The 18,864-nt window shown below is 33.1% G+C and overlaps 1 protein-coding gene and 1 long non-coding RNA gene across 2 annotated transcripts in view; one reads left to right on the forward strand and one right to left on the reverse strand.

Moving 5' to 3' along the window:
• Atrnl1 (attractin like 1) overlaps window positions 1-18,864 on the reverse strand; it is a 427,123-nt gene that overhangs the window by 272,229 nt on the left and 136,030 nt on the right. Inside the window, exon 26 of the mRNA XM_048338181.1 lies at window positions 18,421-18,499. Within this exon, the coding sequence (XP_048194138.1) occupies window positions 18,421-18,499 (79 nt within the window). The remainder of the gene's footprint in view (window positions 1-18,420; window positions 18,500-18,864) is intronic.
• On the forward strand, window positions 219-10,560 carry LOC125346023. Its single transcript, XR_007209843.1, has 3 exons — window positions 219-229; window positions 8,269-8,271; window positions 10,251-10,560. It is a non-coding gene; the product is annotated as an uncharacterized LOC125346023 (long non-coding RNA).

Here is an 18,864-nt window from a genome sequence, read left to right on the forward strand (position 1 = left end):
CAGTTAAAAGTAATATGATGACAAGAATACCTTTTTCATTTCAATAACATCTGCCTCAAAACACAGAAAGTACCTAATAAACTTAAAAATATATGCTAAATAAAAATAGATGAATTTGAAACTGAATTGTTAAAAAATACAAATGAATCTCATTATGCTGACCTTGAGTATGAAGTCTTTGGGAAATATTATCAAGACATTAATACATTTAGCAGTTCAGGAAGAAAATGTCCCTCACATTTTATCACGCATCACTGAACTGTAACAAATGCTGACAGTTAAAGAGCATACCTCTAAACATTATGACACCATCTTAGTGACAGCTAGAGAAGAAAACTGACTACAATCATTGTTTCATATTTACTAGAACAGACATGGCTACAAAGTATAGAAGTAAACTGATTTAAAGCATTTGGATAAACATCTTTAATTCTGGCATGCAAGAAACAAAAATGCTGGGTGTAAGTTTTTGGAAATTTACTACCAGCAATTTATCTTGGGGTCCTATGTATAACAATGTCATAACGGCATCTATTTAAAAAGTAGTGTTCAATAACCTTGCTCCACTACCACGCAAGTCATGACAAAGGTCTTTTTTAGCTGCAGTAATATTTCCATAATAATTACAAGCACAGAAGAAAACCTTGAAATGGTATAACTGCATTCCAAGTATTTTCCTTTTTAAAATTGAATTTTCCCAAAAAGTATTTCCAAAGCTCAGGATTTTGTTTCTAATGCTTCTTATTTAACCATTCACTTTTAATGAAATATAGTCTGGTCATCTTGCACCTTGGAAGTGAAAAGAGATAAAAAAAAATTTCTTAATGAGTATTTTTGATTGAATGTATTGCAAGGAGGAATACATTTTCAGAGTGGCAATAAATTAAACATACAACTCTCATTAACATTTTGGGGGCAGCTGTGCATTTATTTCATTAGTATCATGCTGCAATTCTACATTCCTAGAGTCAAATATGAAGAGTTTAATCTGTAACTCCTATCTGAACTTTTGCCACTCAAAAAGGGTCTGTGACAAATATTTATTAAAAAATGTAACATTAAGCATTTACGAAAATGACAACCCAAATTATCAATGAGACACACTTGCATTCATTCAGGGCAATCAATGTCAGTGAATGGATTTTGACCATTAACACATAAGAATAGGATAATCAGCTAGAAATAACATTAGTTCCTTTCCGTATTTTACCCCATTTTTTTCTGTTCATTATATATGTAACTTTCTTGCTGACAGAGTAAAAATATTATACATACACATACACACACACACACACACACACACACACACACATATGGACAGTACCAGTCGTGGGGCTTGAACTCTGGGCCTGTACACTGTCCCTGAGCTCTTCAACTAAAGGCTAGCACTCTACCACTTGAACAACAGCATCACTTGTGGTTTTCTGGTGGACAAATTGGCTTTCCTGCCTAGGCTGGCTTTGAATCTCAGATCTTAGCCTTCTGAGTAGCTAGGATTATAGGAGTGAGCCACTGGCACCGAGGTAAACATTCATATTTTTATTACAGCAACTTGATCTTTAGAAAACTAAAAAGTTTGGAATGCTGAAAAAAGATAAGACCATATTATTTTTTGTGGGGAATGAAATCCTGATGAGTTTGCTTGTGAAATTTTAAATGTACAAACTGAAAGACACTTGTCTACTTCACTGTTCAGATTCCCTGTTACATATTTCTGGTTTTTGTTTGGTTAGTTACCGTCTTTGTTCATACAATACTGTTTGGATTATTATAACTTCATAGTCATTTTTGACATGACATAGTATGATATACTACCTTGGTTCATTTTCATCAAGATTATTTTCATTTTTCAATTTCTTTTTTTTTCAAATTTTTATTATCAAACTGATGTACAGAGAGGTTACAGTTTCATACATTAGGCATTGGATACATTTCTTGTACTGTTTGTTACCTTGTCCCTCATGCCCCCCTCCCTCCCCCCTTTCCCTCCCCCCCCAGGTGTTCAGTTCACTTACACCAAACAGTTTTGCAAGTATTGCTTTTGTAGTTATTTCTCCTTTTTTACCCTGTGTCTCTCAAATTTGGTATTCCCTTTGAATTTCCTACTTCCAATACCAGTAAACACGGTTTCCAATATACTCAGATAAGATTACAGAGATAGTGTAGGTACAACCATAGGAAGGTGATACAAGAACATCATCAATAATAGAAACTACACATACACATAGGACGTTGAAAGTAGTACTTCATTGTTGGTGGGAATGTAAACTGGTTCAGCCACTCTGGCAAGCAGTATGGAGATTCCTCAGAAGGCTCAATATAGAACTCCCCTATGACCCAGCAGCCCCACTGTTGGGTATCTATCCAAAAGCCCACAAACAAAATCACAGTAATGCCACCAGCACAACAATGTTCATCGCAGCACAATTTGTCATAGCGAGAAGCTGGAACCAACCCAGATGCCCCTCCATAGATGAATGGATCAGGAAAATGTGGTACATATACACAATGGAATTTTATGCCTCTATCAGAAAGAATGACATTGTTCCATTTGTAAGGAAATGGAAGGACTTGGAAAAAGTTATATAAGTGAAGTGAGCCAGACCCAAAGAAACATGGACTCTATGGTCTCCCTTATTGGGAATAATTAGTACAGGTTTAGGCAAGCCATAGCAGAGCATCACAAGGCCCAATAGCTATACCCTTCAATTTCTTTTGTAGTTTAGTGTGAACTTCAGGATCATGATAAGTATCATTGCTAGGAACTGAATTTTAATTTCACTAGTAGTGCTTGCCCAGAAACTGGTTAAGGTGAGTATACTAATATTAATCATTCCAATCTATAAATAAATGATAGAAAGTGGCTTTTATCAAAATAACAAAATATGAAGAATAGATGAAGATATGGAGAAGAAGGAATGGTTGTATACTGTTGGTAGAATTGTTAATATAGCCATTATGGAAAAGGTTTCTCAAAAAAATTAAAGATAGAACTACCAATTCAATGCTTCTACTTCTGGCTAAAATACAAAGAAAATAAAACTACTATACTTAATAGACATCTGTCCTCCCATGTTCCCAATGAAGTATTATTATCAATAACCACATGGTTGAATGAGTAAAGAAAATGTGATCTATATACTCACTGGAATACTACTCCAACTTAAGATGGAATTTATGACATTTGTGACAAAATGATAAACCCTGAAAGATGTTAAGTGAAGGCAGGCACAAAAGACAAATACTGCATAATATTACTTATATATGAAATCTTTAAAAAATGGCATACATGTGAGGTGAGAGAGAATAATCCATGGAGGCACAACTTAAGGGGGGAAGGGTTTTATTTACAACCTAAAACCCAGAACCAGAGCAGCCCTCCACCTCCTAATGCTGGCCTGTGACTTCTTTGTCCTGGGCTAGTTACCCAGAACCCAGAACTGAACTGACCTGACCTCTGCATCTCCACTCTTTAACCTCCAACCACCTCAAGCCTCCAAACCTCCAAACCTCCAGAGGAGCAAGCTTCCTTCCTGCAGGTCTGGCCTCTCCTCAGGCCCCAAGCCTCCCCGCAGGCCTTAGGCTTCAGAGTCCTCCACAGGCCTTGAACTCCTCTCAGCTCCACTCTGCTCTGCTCGGTGGCTACACCAGCAGCAATTGCCTGTTTCTCCCCACTCCGCCTCTTCCCCCTCCCTGTCCTTCCAGACAGACAGCTTATATATACACTGGGGGGGGTGGGGGGGGTGGCTCTTAAGCCCCGCCCCCCCAATTGCAGGACCACACAGCTTGGGGCCAGACTTCCTACGCTGCCCCTCCCTTACTCCTGAAGCAGCCTAATACCACAGCCCCTCCCTGATGTAGCCTAATACCACGCCCCCTCCTACAGTCCTAGGCAGTGACACAGCACGGGTGGGATCTCCCCGCCCCGCGGGTTATTACAATACATGTTAGCCTGCATAAATGAGTTATAAATGTCAGATCTTATAAAATATCTTGTACCATTTTAAATTGTGCAATGTTTATTTGTCAGTAGACAATAAAAACTATAAAATAAATAGTTTAATCTATTGGTACATAGTAACATAACACTACAACTCATTATTACATTGTTATACTCAGAAGTTTAGAGTCACCTGATTTTGTGAGAAGCTATCTAGAATGAGGTTAAATTACGTTTTCTCAAAACCAGCTTAACTGTTTAGTCAAGAAAACATACTGACTAGCACACATTCAATGATTTGTAATATCCTAAAATGGCTAATGAACTATGTTTCTTATGGGTCTTCGAACTACTTTAGTAAATAACATCATAGTGCTTGATTCCAAAGCTAAATAAAATATTTAAATTATTTCATTCCTTGTAATCCAATCATTTCAGATTTTCATTAGCAATTTATTAACTCATATTTGCAAGGGACTTTTGATTCATCATATCAAATTATTTACCTTATATTAAATGTAGTAGTAAGCCACTACTACTTCTTTATAACTTCAAAGTCAATAAACAAAGTGAAATATTTTGAATTATTTCCTGGAAGGAGGGGCTGAACAATAATAATATTTTACATGCTCTTTCCCTTACTCCACTGCATGGGAGTAGTATATTGTCTTATTTACTCATTTGTTGAAGCATCAATGGATTTATATCACAAAAAAAACTGAAAACACAGTAAAAAAAATCTTAAGTATCCATTAAATTAGCCAAGTAAAAGTTAATATGTAGAAAAACTTTTAAGATTAAGATAAAAACAGGGTGATACTGAAAACACATGCCAGTGATTGAACATGAAGATCAAAAGTACAATTCATGTGCCTAAATAAATGGTCCAATTAATATTGTTAGGATATCAATTCATGTAAAATTAGTCTTTGCATCTCTGTCAAATATGGAAGTTATGGAAGTTAATAATTGTAATCATTTAAAAAATCAGACTATAATTCAGATTTACTCTTAGGCTTGTAGAGTCAAATTTTCAACTTAAGTAGTAGAGCTTTGTATTTGTTTATTTTACCATGTTGTTTTGTAAAAACGTGGATTTTATATTGCTAGAGTATTCATAGTAAGACTTATTGACAGAGAACCAACCCAAAGCGGTGTGAGACACAATTCTACTTTACATAGAACATGATGAACACCAATGGAGAGCACCTAGTACTAATCCAGTTACCTGATAAACTTGTTAATGACCTTGGGCTCCTGACCTTTCAATTGGAAGGCTAACAATTTCATCTTTCATCAATATATAATTTACTGTTTTTATCCAAAATACTTTAGAGAAAATTGTGTTATATTAGAAATTTTAATTCAAAGCAATGTTATTCAAAGTTAAAATAAAAACTGATGACAAATTAAAAACTGATGATAGGGGCTGGGAATATGGCCTAGAGGCAAGAATGCTTACTCTTATATATGAAGCCCTGGGTTCAATTCCCCAGCACTGCATATATAGAAAACGGCCAGAAGTGCTGCTGTAGCTCAAGTGGCAGAGTGCTAGCCTTGTGCAAAAAGAAGCCATGGGGGGCTGGGGATATAGCCTAGTGGCAAGAGTGCCTGCCTCGGATACACGAGGCCCTAGGTTCGATTCCCCAGCACCACATATACAGAAAACGGCCAGAAGCGGCGCTGTGGCTCAGGTGGCAGAGTGCTAGCCTTGAGCGGGAAGAAGCCAGGGACAGTGCTCAGGCCCGGAGTCCAAGGCCCAGGACTGGCCAAAAAAAAAAAAGAAGCCATGGACAGTGCTCAGGCCCTGAGTTCAAGGCCCAGGACTGGCAAAAAACAAACAAAAAAACCCAATGACAGTTGCTAAATCTTTCTCCAGAATTACTGCTTAAATATCCACAGTATAGATACAAGGTCTAAGATTAGAAAGTGTCTCTTCCTATCTATCATACATATAACAAAGGAGAGAGAAAAGCTCTATTTCCCCCTCTGAAAACATCTGAAATTAATTTTTGTACAATAAGCATTTAAGACCAGCTTGAAAAGTCAGCACTGTGACATAATTACTGTCAAAGAACCACAGAGTGAAATAGTCTCTATGACAATTTAATGTATTTACATCATTAAATGAATTGAAATAAAGTGAGAAGGCAAAGATATTATGAAAAGTTCATAATAAATGTGATATTCTCCATACTCATGTAGGAGGTACTCTTGAAACTTGATCACAAGATTTTGTCCATGCTTAATTAATTTAAAGCAGATCATTTAAATATCTCTAGCTTTATATAAGTAATAACTATTTCACACAATTCCTTTACTTATTGGTAGAAGTTAGCTTAAGCTTTGTAGAATACAAGTATTGTAACGAATTGTATGTTTTAGTTTACCCAAAATTGTTAATTTTCCCAGTACCATCAACACAACAAATACTTTCCTTATTTTTTATCTTGTTTGCCATTCAAAATAGCACTACTATAGATTTAAAATAAGATGGAATTACCGTAATTTCTTTAGCACTCAGTATTAATGTCTAACCACTTTTTAAAATAATCTACATAGACAATACTATAAACCTAAGGCAATTACACTTGTTTAATTATAAATCCTGTAACCAGAATGTTTTAGGAATGAGGTCTGCAAGATGATGTAACTGGTGTTTCCTGGCTTTCCATTCTGCCATGGATGAACAAATAAGAATGAAACACATGATTTTCTCAAAAGAGGCAGGAAAAGTATTTTAAAAAGCTCAACATAAATTCTCGTTTTTATGTATTTTGTCTTTTGGTACTGGGGATCAAATCCATGACATTACACTTGTTAGGCAAGTGTTGGTCACTGAGCTACATCACAACCCTACAATTTCTTGATAATATTGTCTTCTAAAACAATTTTAATAAATTAAATATGGAAGGAAATTTCAATATATGTAAAAATACTTTAAGAAATACCCAAAGCTAGGATCATACTCACTGGGTATAATGGGGAAAGTTTTTCTCTATGTAATAAAGTACAAGATAAAGATTTCTAGTCTCTCACTACTTCTCTTTAAAATAGTTCTGCAAGTATTAGAGAGGAGCAGTTAGAAAATAAAGAGAAATTATAAGTCTCCAAATAGTAAGGGAGAAATAAATATTTTCCTCTTTGTTGATGGAAGGATCCTATATGTATAAAGCCATAAAGAGTCCCCATCTAAAAAAATAACTACTTAGAACTAATAAGCTAATTCAGTGAAATGGCTGAGTACAAAGTCAACACATACAACTGGGTTTCTTCATTAATTTTTTTACACACATATATTTGTGTGTATATAGATACATATATGTGTACATAGATATATGAATGTTTGCAAAAGGCAACTGCAGCAAGAGGGCATTATTAGTAGTAAGAAAGTGAAAGCTTTTAATATTTGGAAAGCACTACTAGGAATGGCAAATGGTTATATGATCTACAATAAAAATAGAGTAAAAATACTGTTATAAAATATGTTAAAAAAAATGCTCCAAATGTCAACAACACTAAAACTTCAGACATTCAGAAAAGAAATGCAACAATGTACACAGATTGTTTCTCAGTTTAAGCCTAGTTATGGCAGGAGTGCAACACCATTCTCTGGCACACTGCAAATGAATGTAAACATTCTTTAATGCAATTCATTCTGCTTTAAAGGTTTTACTACATATTCAATTGCTCAGATCTCCGTTTTAGCTTAGTAAACAAAATGACTTGAGAGTGGATGGCCCATTAACAACATATATTTTCTAAAACTGAGCATTAAGTGGGAAAAGATGAAAATGCATATTATGCTTTGCTTAAATCAGTTTCCAAGTTCTGATGTTTTAAAATGTATATTTTGCAATTTGCTAAGATAAAAAAACATCTAAATAACTCCCAAAACACTAAGTTTAGAGTTTAAGAAAAAAGCTATGCTTATTATAATTATAGTTTATGTAATAATTATAAATTCTGTTATTTTCCTGTTAGCAGAAGATTCTATATAGTTTTGAAATGTTATCTCAACAAATTTGCACAAGTTATAGTCATTCTAAAGTTAAATTAGAAGGACATTTCATTGGAATAGTATTGGCAACTATAAGAACCTTTTTTGAAAAATGAACAAGCAGGGCACACTTTTTCTTTATTTGTATAAGTACATTTGTAGGAAGTTTGCTTCTTTTCAAAATTTAGGAAAATGGGATCAAGATTTTGTAATTAATAATTGTGTTAACCATTTTTGGAAAAAATACTGCTTTAAAATGTTTATACACTTCAGTGTTTCTCATTTATTTTTGTCCACCACAAATTGTCCTATAATCAGATAACCAAAGCATGTTTGAAGCACCTTTCAAACCTTTCTTAATCATGCATTCACATTCGATTATTTAATATTTTGAAAGCAATGGATACTTTTACATCTGCCAGTATTTGTCTGTGGCATTCCCTGTATACATAATAACATTTATTAACATACACATCAATTTCTCCATTCAGTAACCCATTCCTCATAACTCATCTGTTACTATTGGATGAGATCTAGTGCAACCACCTGCTGCCACCTAGTGACGGAATGTAGCAGTTAGTGTATACCCAGTTCTGCTGTGCAGCATTGTGACTTTCCTAAGGACACTGCAATCTTTGCTATAAAGATAATCCCTGAGAAAACCTGGGGAGACTGCATCACCACAGAGGGAAACTGAATGCGGTGATATGCACCTATGATCCCAGAAACAGTGGAAGGACTACAGTAGGTGGTCAGGTACAAACTGAGACAAAAAAGTGAGCCTCTACCTCAAAAAAAGAAATTTTTTTTTAAGGACAAATAATGGAAATGCAAATCAAAACAACTTTGAGATTCCATCTTACTCCCTTAGGTTGGATACCATCTAGAACTTAAACAACAACAAATGCTGGCAAGGATAGGGGGAAAGGAACCCTATTACACTGTTGGTGGGAATGTAAACGAGTACAACCACCCCAGAAGGAGGTTTTGAGGTTCGCCCCCACTGCAAAAAAATTAATGCCCTATGACCCAGCCATACCATGCCTGCCCCCCCGCCAAAAAGACAATCCGTGGCAAATAGCATATAACATTTACCTAGTTTTGAGCCTTAAGAATCATTTTATGGTAATAATTTTCAAACTTAGGCATTCCGTGAAGATTTTGCCCTTTTGTCCAATAGACTATATGAACTTTCTCATTTTGAATATATTTTCTACTTTACAAAAATATAAGGACACCAAATAGTGTTCGTGATTGCTGCATATGTCCTTCATCCTTGTTTCTCTGTCTCCTAGTTATAATTTCAGGTTAGGTTATTATGACATGTTCAGTGGTTAAAGGCAAAATCCTAGATTACTGAAAAGTAGTGTTTATATCACACATCACATACCAACTATCATCAAATATTATATAGTTTACCTATTTTGAAAATACCAAATTGGTCAGGGAAGGAGGCTCGTGCCTGTACTCCTAGCTACTCAGGAGGCTGAGATCAGAGGATTAGTGTTAGAAGTCAGCTTAGACCAAAAGTTCAAAACTCTTATCTCCATCTAACCAACAAAAAGCTGGAAATAGAGCCATAATTCAAGAGTATACCCTCAGCCTTGAACAGAAAAGGCTAAGGGGCAGCACTCAGGTCCTGAGTTCAATACCAGTACCAGCAGAAGAAAAAAACAAAAAACACTGGCTACATCTTCACTTCAAGCTTTTTCATGGAATGCTAAAAAACATTTCAGTAATAACAGGGGAAAAAGTTCATTGTAATCTTGGACTAGACAGAGTCTAGGCCATGAATTCTAGAAGCTACTTAAGTTTGAGAACTCCATATATATTAAACAAAACAGTTGATTATCCCAGTTACACTCCCCATGAATATCTTAATACAAAGTGGCTAGGTTAACAAAAAAAAAAAAAAAAGAGCTTCCCTAACTAATAAAGTCCCTAGAGGGAAGAAAACGAACAGCCTGTGTAGTTAAAAGCTAGCCCCAAACCAGCAACACATCACTGTGGTTCCATCTAATAAACCACATTAGATTGGCCATTGCAGCCATCCTCCCCAACCTAGAGTTAATAACAGGGAGCACACAATGAGGCAAATACCTGGATTTGGGAATTATAAAAAGTAATCATCTACAAAAACTATAGACTTGAAATTAAAGCATTTCGAGAAGAAAATAAGGGCAAAATATCTTTAAAGCCTAGGACAAGACAGTCTTCCTAAAATATGAACTCCACAGCCATTGAAAAGTTTGAGAAATCTACATGGATTAAACATAAATGTATCACCATGTATTCTGTAGTTCTTTGGAGGTATTTAAAGTTGAATATCAAGTGGTTGTGTTGGGAAGTGTGGCATTTCTGATAAGTCATGAAGGTAAAGATCTCGTGAAAGAATTCACAGGCTTGTCCACTGGTCCCCTCAACCATGAGAGGTAGGAAAGAGCCCTCATAGACACTGGATTTTCTGGAGACCTGATCTCAGAATTCTCAACCTCCAGAATTATGTGAAATAAATTTCATGTGTGTGTCTGTGTCTGTGTCTGTGTGTCAGTGTGTGTCCATCATTGGGCTGAATTCAAGGCCTGGGCGCTATCCCTGAACTTTTGTGCTCAAGGTTAGCACTCTCTCACTTGAGCCACAGCTCACTTCCCAGTTTTTTTTATTAATTAGAGATATCAATCTCATGAAGTTTCCTGCCCAGGCTGTCTTCAAACTGGTCCTTTAGCCTTCTGACGAGCTAAAATTACAGATGGGAGCTACTGATGCCCAGCTTAAGTTTCTATTTTTTACAAGTTACATAGATCCTGGTATTTTTGATAGCAAACTAAATAGATTAAGATGATACTTTTAACGTACACAAACAATGAATTGGCAAGCTGGGGAAAATATTTACAACTCATACCAGATCTAAATAGAAATGTCTCCTAGAAAATAAAGAATAAAGATGTCAACAATCTAATAGAAAAATGTGCAAAACATAGTTTTAAGAAAAAGAGATAAGTGTGACTCAGAGTTTGGAAAATATTATTGACATAACGCTTATTAAATATGTGCAAATTAGAATCACTTTACTGATTAGCACAAATCCAAAGTTTGATAAAATGCTTTTGAGGCAGCCACTAGAAAAATAAAGTGGTGAAATCCTCTAAATGGAAATCTGGTAACAGCTATAAATATAACCAATATTAAGTGAGAACCCTCATTTTGAATTTATCTTATACTTGTACATATACAAAGTAAAAATACCTAAAATTTCAAATACTGAAAAACAAGGGCACAAATGTCTGTTTAGTAGAGATAAATAAATTACATAACAATCACACAATGAAATACTACCAACATATAAAAGAAGGAAACAGGAAACAAGAAAAGTATTCAGGAAAAAGATATTCAGGTAGGTTATACTGTGAAGCAACAACACTGATGGAAGCAGGAGGTAAACACTTAAGAATAGATGGCACACTTTTCAACTTACTGTATTTAGTTCTAACTTTGAAGTATTAGAACATATTATTTTGAACACTAACGTTTAAGTAAATCTTGACATTGAACTACCAAAGTTTGCTACCCTGGTGCTGGTGGCTCACACTGTAATCCTAGCTACTCAGGAGGCTCCGATATGAGGATTGTAGTTCATAGCCAACCCAGGAAGGATAGTCCCTGAAACTCTCATCTCCAGTTAACCACCAAAAAGGCCAAAAAAGTCCAGAGTGGAGCTGGGGTTCAAGTGGTAGAGTGCTGTAACCTTGAGCAAAAGAGCTCAGGTACAGTGCCCAGGCCTTGAGATCAAACCCCAAAACTAGCACACATACAAAAAAATAGAAATTTGCTCTGATAACCTTGCTCAAAAGAATTCTCATTGGTGTTTTATTCACCAATTCCTCCTCTTGTTAAGACAATATCTGTGCTTTGTCCAAGCATTGAGAACATGGTGAGAGCTTTATATTTAGAAACTAAATTCTAGCCAAAAAATTAAACATCCAGTGTCAGTAAATACTATTATATGGTCAATATTAACTGAAATACTGCTACCATTTAAAATTTTTAATCAAACAAAACTTTAAAACATGACTTTAGTAATTGGACATTCTATCTTCAAAGGATATCTCTTATTTTTTAGCACTCCTGTATTCAGATTATTAAATTCACATTCAATATTAAATTTTTGATATTAAAAAAGATGAAGCCAATTATAACTTATTCTGTTTCTTGTGAACTTCAATATTGAAAAAGGATTTATAATATCCTCTTTTTCTTCTAGCTGAAGTAACACATGCACCAGGATTTAATAGCCTGTACCAAGTGTGATGGCCACTTACTATGTATGACAATAACCTCTGCCAGACATGATTCTATGTACCCACATGCATAAAAAGTTATTCTGTTATCGTTAACTGCCAGCTTTCAGTATCAAAGTCACCTTCATTTGAAATTCAACAAACATTTATCTTAAGAAAAATAAAAATTCTAAGCACAATAATGAGGCATAATAAGTAGAGTAACAACTAGATAAAGGATGATAGTAGTCAAGCTGCCACTAAATATTTCACTCAAGAAGCAAGACTGTAAAGGTTTTATAAAGGTTAAACAAAAAAGGATAATAGACATTGTGATTGTTAGTTATTATGCATTATTCTCTTTGCCAGCTTTGTCTGGAGAATTTGATTTTCATCATCCTAATTAAACTAATAGTTATTAAAATACCTCCTTCTTGTTCACTAATGAGCAGGTAATTTGCTAATTAGGAGATGTAGAAATAAGAATTTTAACAAAATAAGGAAAATATGCTTGTGCACGGCTTTAACCTATCTTAGAGTTTGAATCTTATGCTATTAAATTATTTGTGTTAAAACTAGACAAAAACTATCAACATATTCAGCAAAAATAAAATTAATCTTAATCATTCTTAATTGTAGATTGCTGGCTTTCATGGCATCTTGGTCACATTATCTCATATGCACTTCTAATTAATATAAATGTTATTAATAAGATAGGTCCCACAAAATTGAATTTAAAAATTGAATTAGATAAATTATAATTCTGATCCCTAGAATAAAGTAAGTTTTCATCTAGAAAAAAAGTACCCTGCTACACCTCAATGAAAAATTTAACCACAGTACTCCATTTTACCACACATACTAAAGAAAAAAATGTTAAAGATGGGCTCTAAAATGGCACTAATTCTAATTTATAAAATATTAAGATGATTGAGCAAGATGTTGTGTTAATGTTCTGTTAATATTCTGGAGACTAATCAAAATTTTTCCATATTCCCTGAGGCTCTAAACTCATTTCACTTTACAAGTTTATGAAATCTTGAGTTTTGAAACTAAATTCATCAGACTTGTTGACTCAGTGTTGCTCCTTGATTAAAAAATATTTGCTAAGCAATTAAGCAACTAAGAGGTTCTTCATAAATGTGTTTATTATAATCTGGCTGGATAAAAAATTACACCATTTTCATTCCAAAGATGGATTGTAATGCCAATAATTGGAGTTGGATTTCCCAGTAAGTGTGCCATTAATGGCTATAAGTGTACTGATATCCAGAGTTCTTGGACAGCTAGAGAGGATTTGTGTTACAAGCCCTCACAGAATATATACAGTCTCAGTCAATGTTACCTACTAATTTCATTGTATTTTATGAACTTATTCTTCTAATAATTTCATTTAAACAAAACACTGGGAGTCTAATTGACATAATAGAGTAACAATAGCATCATTTCCAAATAAGAGTTCATGTAAAAATTTGAGAAAAAAAAAAAAAGCTGCTCAATTTCTTGCTAGCTGCAGTAGCATTGTACATTGAAAAAGCTGTTTATTCCTGAGAACTGACTCAACCACTTGGCTTGACTTTCTAAATTTTAACATGTCATTAACCTTTGCACACTGGATGAGGATGTAAAAATACCTATGTGAGATTTGTTATAAAGTTTTACTAATAAAAATAATTTGTGTCAAAGGCAAAAAAAAAAGAGTTCATGTAAAAAAATACAGTGTTCTAAGTAATTTGATGGTTACATTTATTTCAACTGATGGATTAAAAACAAAGAAACTAGTCTACAGTTGTAATTTAGCTTCCTTGCATACTCCATTCAGACTCCTCAAATATTCAGTAGGCCCAATCATATCATTTTAGCAGCAAAAGTGTCCTAAAATAATAATGCATTTAATTATATTTTGCATTTCAAAGAATTTTCTATATAGAAAACAATTTTATTCAACTAATATAAATACTATAAGATAAAAGAATAGCCAAAGGTTATATGTAAATTACTAATTATCTAAAGGAAGCAAAACTGATTTACTGCTTAATTTATGTTAGCTCATATTCCAGGGAAATAACTATGCATAAAGTATTAATAAATTTTCTATATCTATTTGAGATAAAGGTTTCCTATTACATGACACAATACAAACCAACTTCTAAGAAAAACGTATTTCTCTAATCTTGATTAGAAAAATGATTTGTTATTTAAAGCTACTACAACTTTATATATGGGTTTTAGTTTATTTTTAACTCAAATTCCTGGGTGATTATGATGAATGAGTGGGAAATATGCAGCAAAGCAGAGCATTAAACACAAAAATCACTCTCCCCTAGTACACTGTCTTATCCCATCATTTAACATGGACCAGTTGTTTCCAACTAAAAAAAAAAGAACTTGGTCTCTTTCAACTACTAATATATCCTTAACAGTTCTGCACTCTTAGTCAAGAATATGATTAAATATTTACTGCAAAGAAAAATTATACTTGATGTGTTTATGCTGTATACCAATTAAAATTCAATGTTTAATTTTAAAATTGAGACGTTTTCATGAACAAATACAGCAATAGTACTCATTGGATACTGCATTTAAAATGAACAATAAAACTTGAGGGGTGGGGATGGGAGGGGAAAATAGAGAAAGCAAGGGAAGGTATGACATTGTCCAAAAGGAAATGAACTTTCCCCAACTTACAACTGTAAACCTTTTGTGCCTCACCTTTATAATAACAATAAGAAAATTTAGTTAAGTCTATTAAGCATGACAGTATTTCAGTAGACTCAATTTAACATGTTTGCTCCAAATATTTCAGAAATGTGACATTGAAGCTAATGTTACCAATATCTCTATTAAAAAGGACAAGCTACAGTTATAATTTCCTCTTTCTAATTTATTAAATTTCCATTGACCATTAAAGACTTACTGTTTCCATTCACTCAGACATCCTGAAAGAAAATGTTGTATCTTTAAAGGACTACCATAGAAATAACTTCAAGGCTCATGTATGAAAGGATAATATCCAACTTTTAAGACCTTCATAATTTCCTTTTTTAGACAGACTTAATTCTCAGAAGAATTATCCAAAAGGAATAACATTGAAAACAGACCTCTGGGGCTGGGAATATGGCCTAGTGGTAAAGTGCTTGCCTCATATACATGAAGCCCTGGGTTTTATTTCTCAGCAACGTATACATATATACATATATATACATATATACATATATACATATATATATATGGCCAGAAGTGGCACTGTGGCTCAAGTGATAGAGTGCTAGCCTTGAGCAAAAAGAAGCCAGGGACAGTGCTCAAGCCCTGAGTTCAAGCCCGAGGACTGGCAAAAAAAACAAACAAAAACAGACCTCTGATATTTAAATTATATCATAAAAAGTAGGTATATGTTTATAAGAAATCAAAGTGTCAAATAATTTAAAAGAAGTATGTTTAGTAAAATTTCAGTTTTAACTTTTTCAAAGGTTATTTTCACTTTCACTTTAAACAGTCCTTTTTTTTAAAAAAAAAAAAAAAAAGGAAAGAACTACTACCAGTGTAACAAAATTATAAAATTCTAAGAAAAATTTCTGTAAATAATTTTCTTTTAGGGCTACAAATAAGTTGCTATTCTATCAAGTATATGTGTCTTTTAAGTCTTACAATTAAAAAATGTTTCAGAGGTTAACAGAGACAGTAACATACCCATATAAGCAAAACTATATATATGGTTGTTTTACATTAACATTACAGTTAATTGAAGAGTTCATTACAGTTAATTGAAGAGTTCAAACTAAGTAAGGAAAGAATTATACAAATAGACATTTTGACTCTACTCAGAATGTCCATAAATGAGATTATTACATTAAGTGAAACTAGTGAGTTTAGAAATCTTTGGGGGCTCATTAGACCAAAATGAGATATTAATCTTTCAATAATACAAATTATTTTCTAATAATAAACTTCTGACAGTCAACAGACAATATCATGTCTACTTTTTAATATATTAATTTTATCTAAGCTATTTAACACGTTTAACTTAAGAGATTTACTAAAATTAAACTGCTGAAAATTCTTCAAAATATTTTTTATCCCATATAAAACATAATGTCTCAACAGCAATGGTTTCCATTTTGGCAGAGATAATCAAGTTAAATGCAAACACTTCTACTTTCGTTAACAGAAAAGAATCACTAGATTAGTTCTGGGGGATCAAATGCGAAAGACAGTAGTATCTACAAACCTAGCATGGAACTGATAAATCATTTTCATAGTTCCAAAATTAAAGCACTATTAAAGAGCATCTATTAATTTGTAACAAATGGCATTAGTAACTGAAGTGATGCAATATTAAGAAAAATAAAATTTTCATTTTAAGAAACATGAAAGTAAATAAGAAAATTAACTATTCATGTTGGTTTTCAAATATTAAATACCTTGTATTGTTTCTAAACTTAACTAATATGACTGAATATCTCTAGAGTTCTAAAGATTACTAACTGGGAATTAATTATATAGCACAAATATATCTTTTTAAAGATAAGGAAATTCAAATAGACTAGCAACTAATACTCAGATGCCAGCTGATAGCAGAGAAATATTTATCTTTTACAATGTTATATTTACAAAGTTCCATTTTAATAAAGTTTAGAGATAAGATATGTACACAATACTTGTCATGATGCAACAGAAAAAGCTCTCTATAGATTTTTCTTTTCTGGGAGCTACAGGCATAAATTGTAACTAGTCCTATTACATTATGGAGGCTATTCCCATTTAACTTCCCGAACTTATAATTTTATTCTAATAGGTTATCTAGTATAACCAGAAGGTAGCTAATCTCCACAGAAATTGCACTACTTGCAAAATATGAATGAATTTACATTTTGCAAACTTTAATTTCATCATATGGTCACATAAAGTAAACTCAAAGTTAGCTTATTATGGTCATACACAGCATCATAAATGCACAGAGAAATGAAGTAAATAATTTATTAGAAAGATGAAGGACCCCAAGCTTTAAAATATATTATATGTAGACTCTGTGACTTAATGGGTGCTTAAAATTAGATATTCAGTTCTATGGCTTATAATATTAATGATTTTTAAAAATATCTTTCATTACCAATTTATATTTGTAAATGTATATATACTTGGAAATACTTAATAAGTGATATGCTAATACTAATAGCAAAATAAAATTAAAACTAATATTAGTACAAATAGAAGATAATAGTGCAAAACCAATAAAAACAGAAATTTGCTTTCTCATTATATGAGGTAGAAAATAAGACATCTACTGAACACTTCGCCCCTCAAATGATTCTTTCTCTGCGTCTTTTTTAATAATTGAGAAACGGTGTGTGTGTGTGTGTGTGTGTGTGTGTGTGCTTACACATATATCATTACACATATTTATACCTATAACACTTATATAAATACATAACTATAAATATATTAATATTTATACCATCAGTTGTTATTTTGTGTATTACTGCTTTTATCAATTTTACAATCATAAGAAACAACTTGATTAATTCTGACATAGTAATATACAAAATGCATGACATCTTTAACTGTAGTTGTATTACCAATCAGAAATGGGAAAGATATTGATTACCCACTCCTAAAGAATGGTACAATAATTTCTAAAAGATCAATTTTCTCTAAAGCCCAAAATAAATGTTTATTGCTCAGAACTTTCTTTTAAAATGCAACATGTAATGATACAGTGAATAATGTCCCTACAGAATAACTAAAGTCCTGGAGATTAGTATTTTAACTAAAAGAATTAATATTTGTACTTACAATCAATTTTAATACTATACTAAAAAAAGGAACTAGCCAATTTTTCTTCAGATACTAGCTTATTTTGACAATGGAAGTTTAATTTCAAGCAAAAGAAAAATCATTTAAAAATATGTACTTCAAAGAAACACATTATTTAAGAAATAAACATTTATGTGTTCAGGGCTGGAAATATGGCCTAGTGGCAAGAGTGCTTGCCTTGTATACATGAAGCCCTGGGTTCGGTTCCTCAGCACCACATATTTAGAAAAGGCCAGAAGAGGCTCTGTGGCTCAAATGACAGAGTGCTAGCCTTGAGCGAAAAGAAGCCAGGGACAGTGCTCAGGCCCCGAGTCCAAGCACCAGGACTGGCAAAAAAAAAAAAAAAAAATTATGTGTTCAATCAAACCTTTAAATAATATTATCAATACCTCTCTTCGTCGAGAAGCCCAACAAGTTTGCTTGATCTTCCATACAACAGCAGCCACAAGTAATAAGGATAAAAAACAACTGGAAAAGAAAGCACAAAATAATACATGGAAGATTAAAATACATATACATATAATTCCATTGTCTAGTTATATAATTAAAACAAAAAATCTTTCAAACTTAATAATCAGTTATCTGATGAGTATATTAATAAGATTAATAATGACTAATATGTATATGATATTCAAACTTTTAGAGGACAATTTGCTCAGAAATTTTTTTTTCAATTGACCTTCATCAGAACTTTCTACAAATTAAATAAACTAGTATTTATGGCCAATATCAACCATTCAAATCTTTGGATTCTTCTAATACTTTTTGTTGGGGGGGTGGGGGTCGAGGACATTCAAAGGTAGGTTACATTCCAGATTACCTCTATGAAATTC

This window comes from Perognathus longimembris, chromosome 2, assembly GCF_023159225.1.
Source record: "Perognathus longimembris pacificus isolate PPM17 chromosome 2, ASM2315922v1, whole genome shotgun sequence".
NCBI lineage: Eukaryota > Metazoa > Chordata > Mammalia > Rodentia > Heteromyidae > Perognathus > Perognathus longimembris.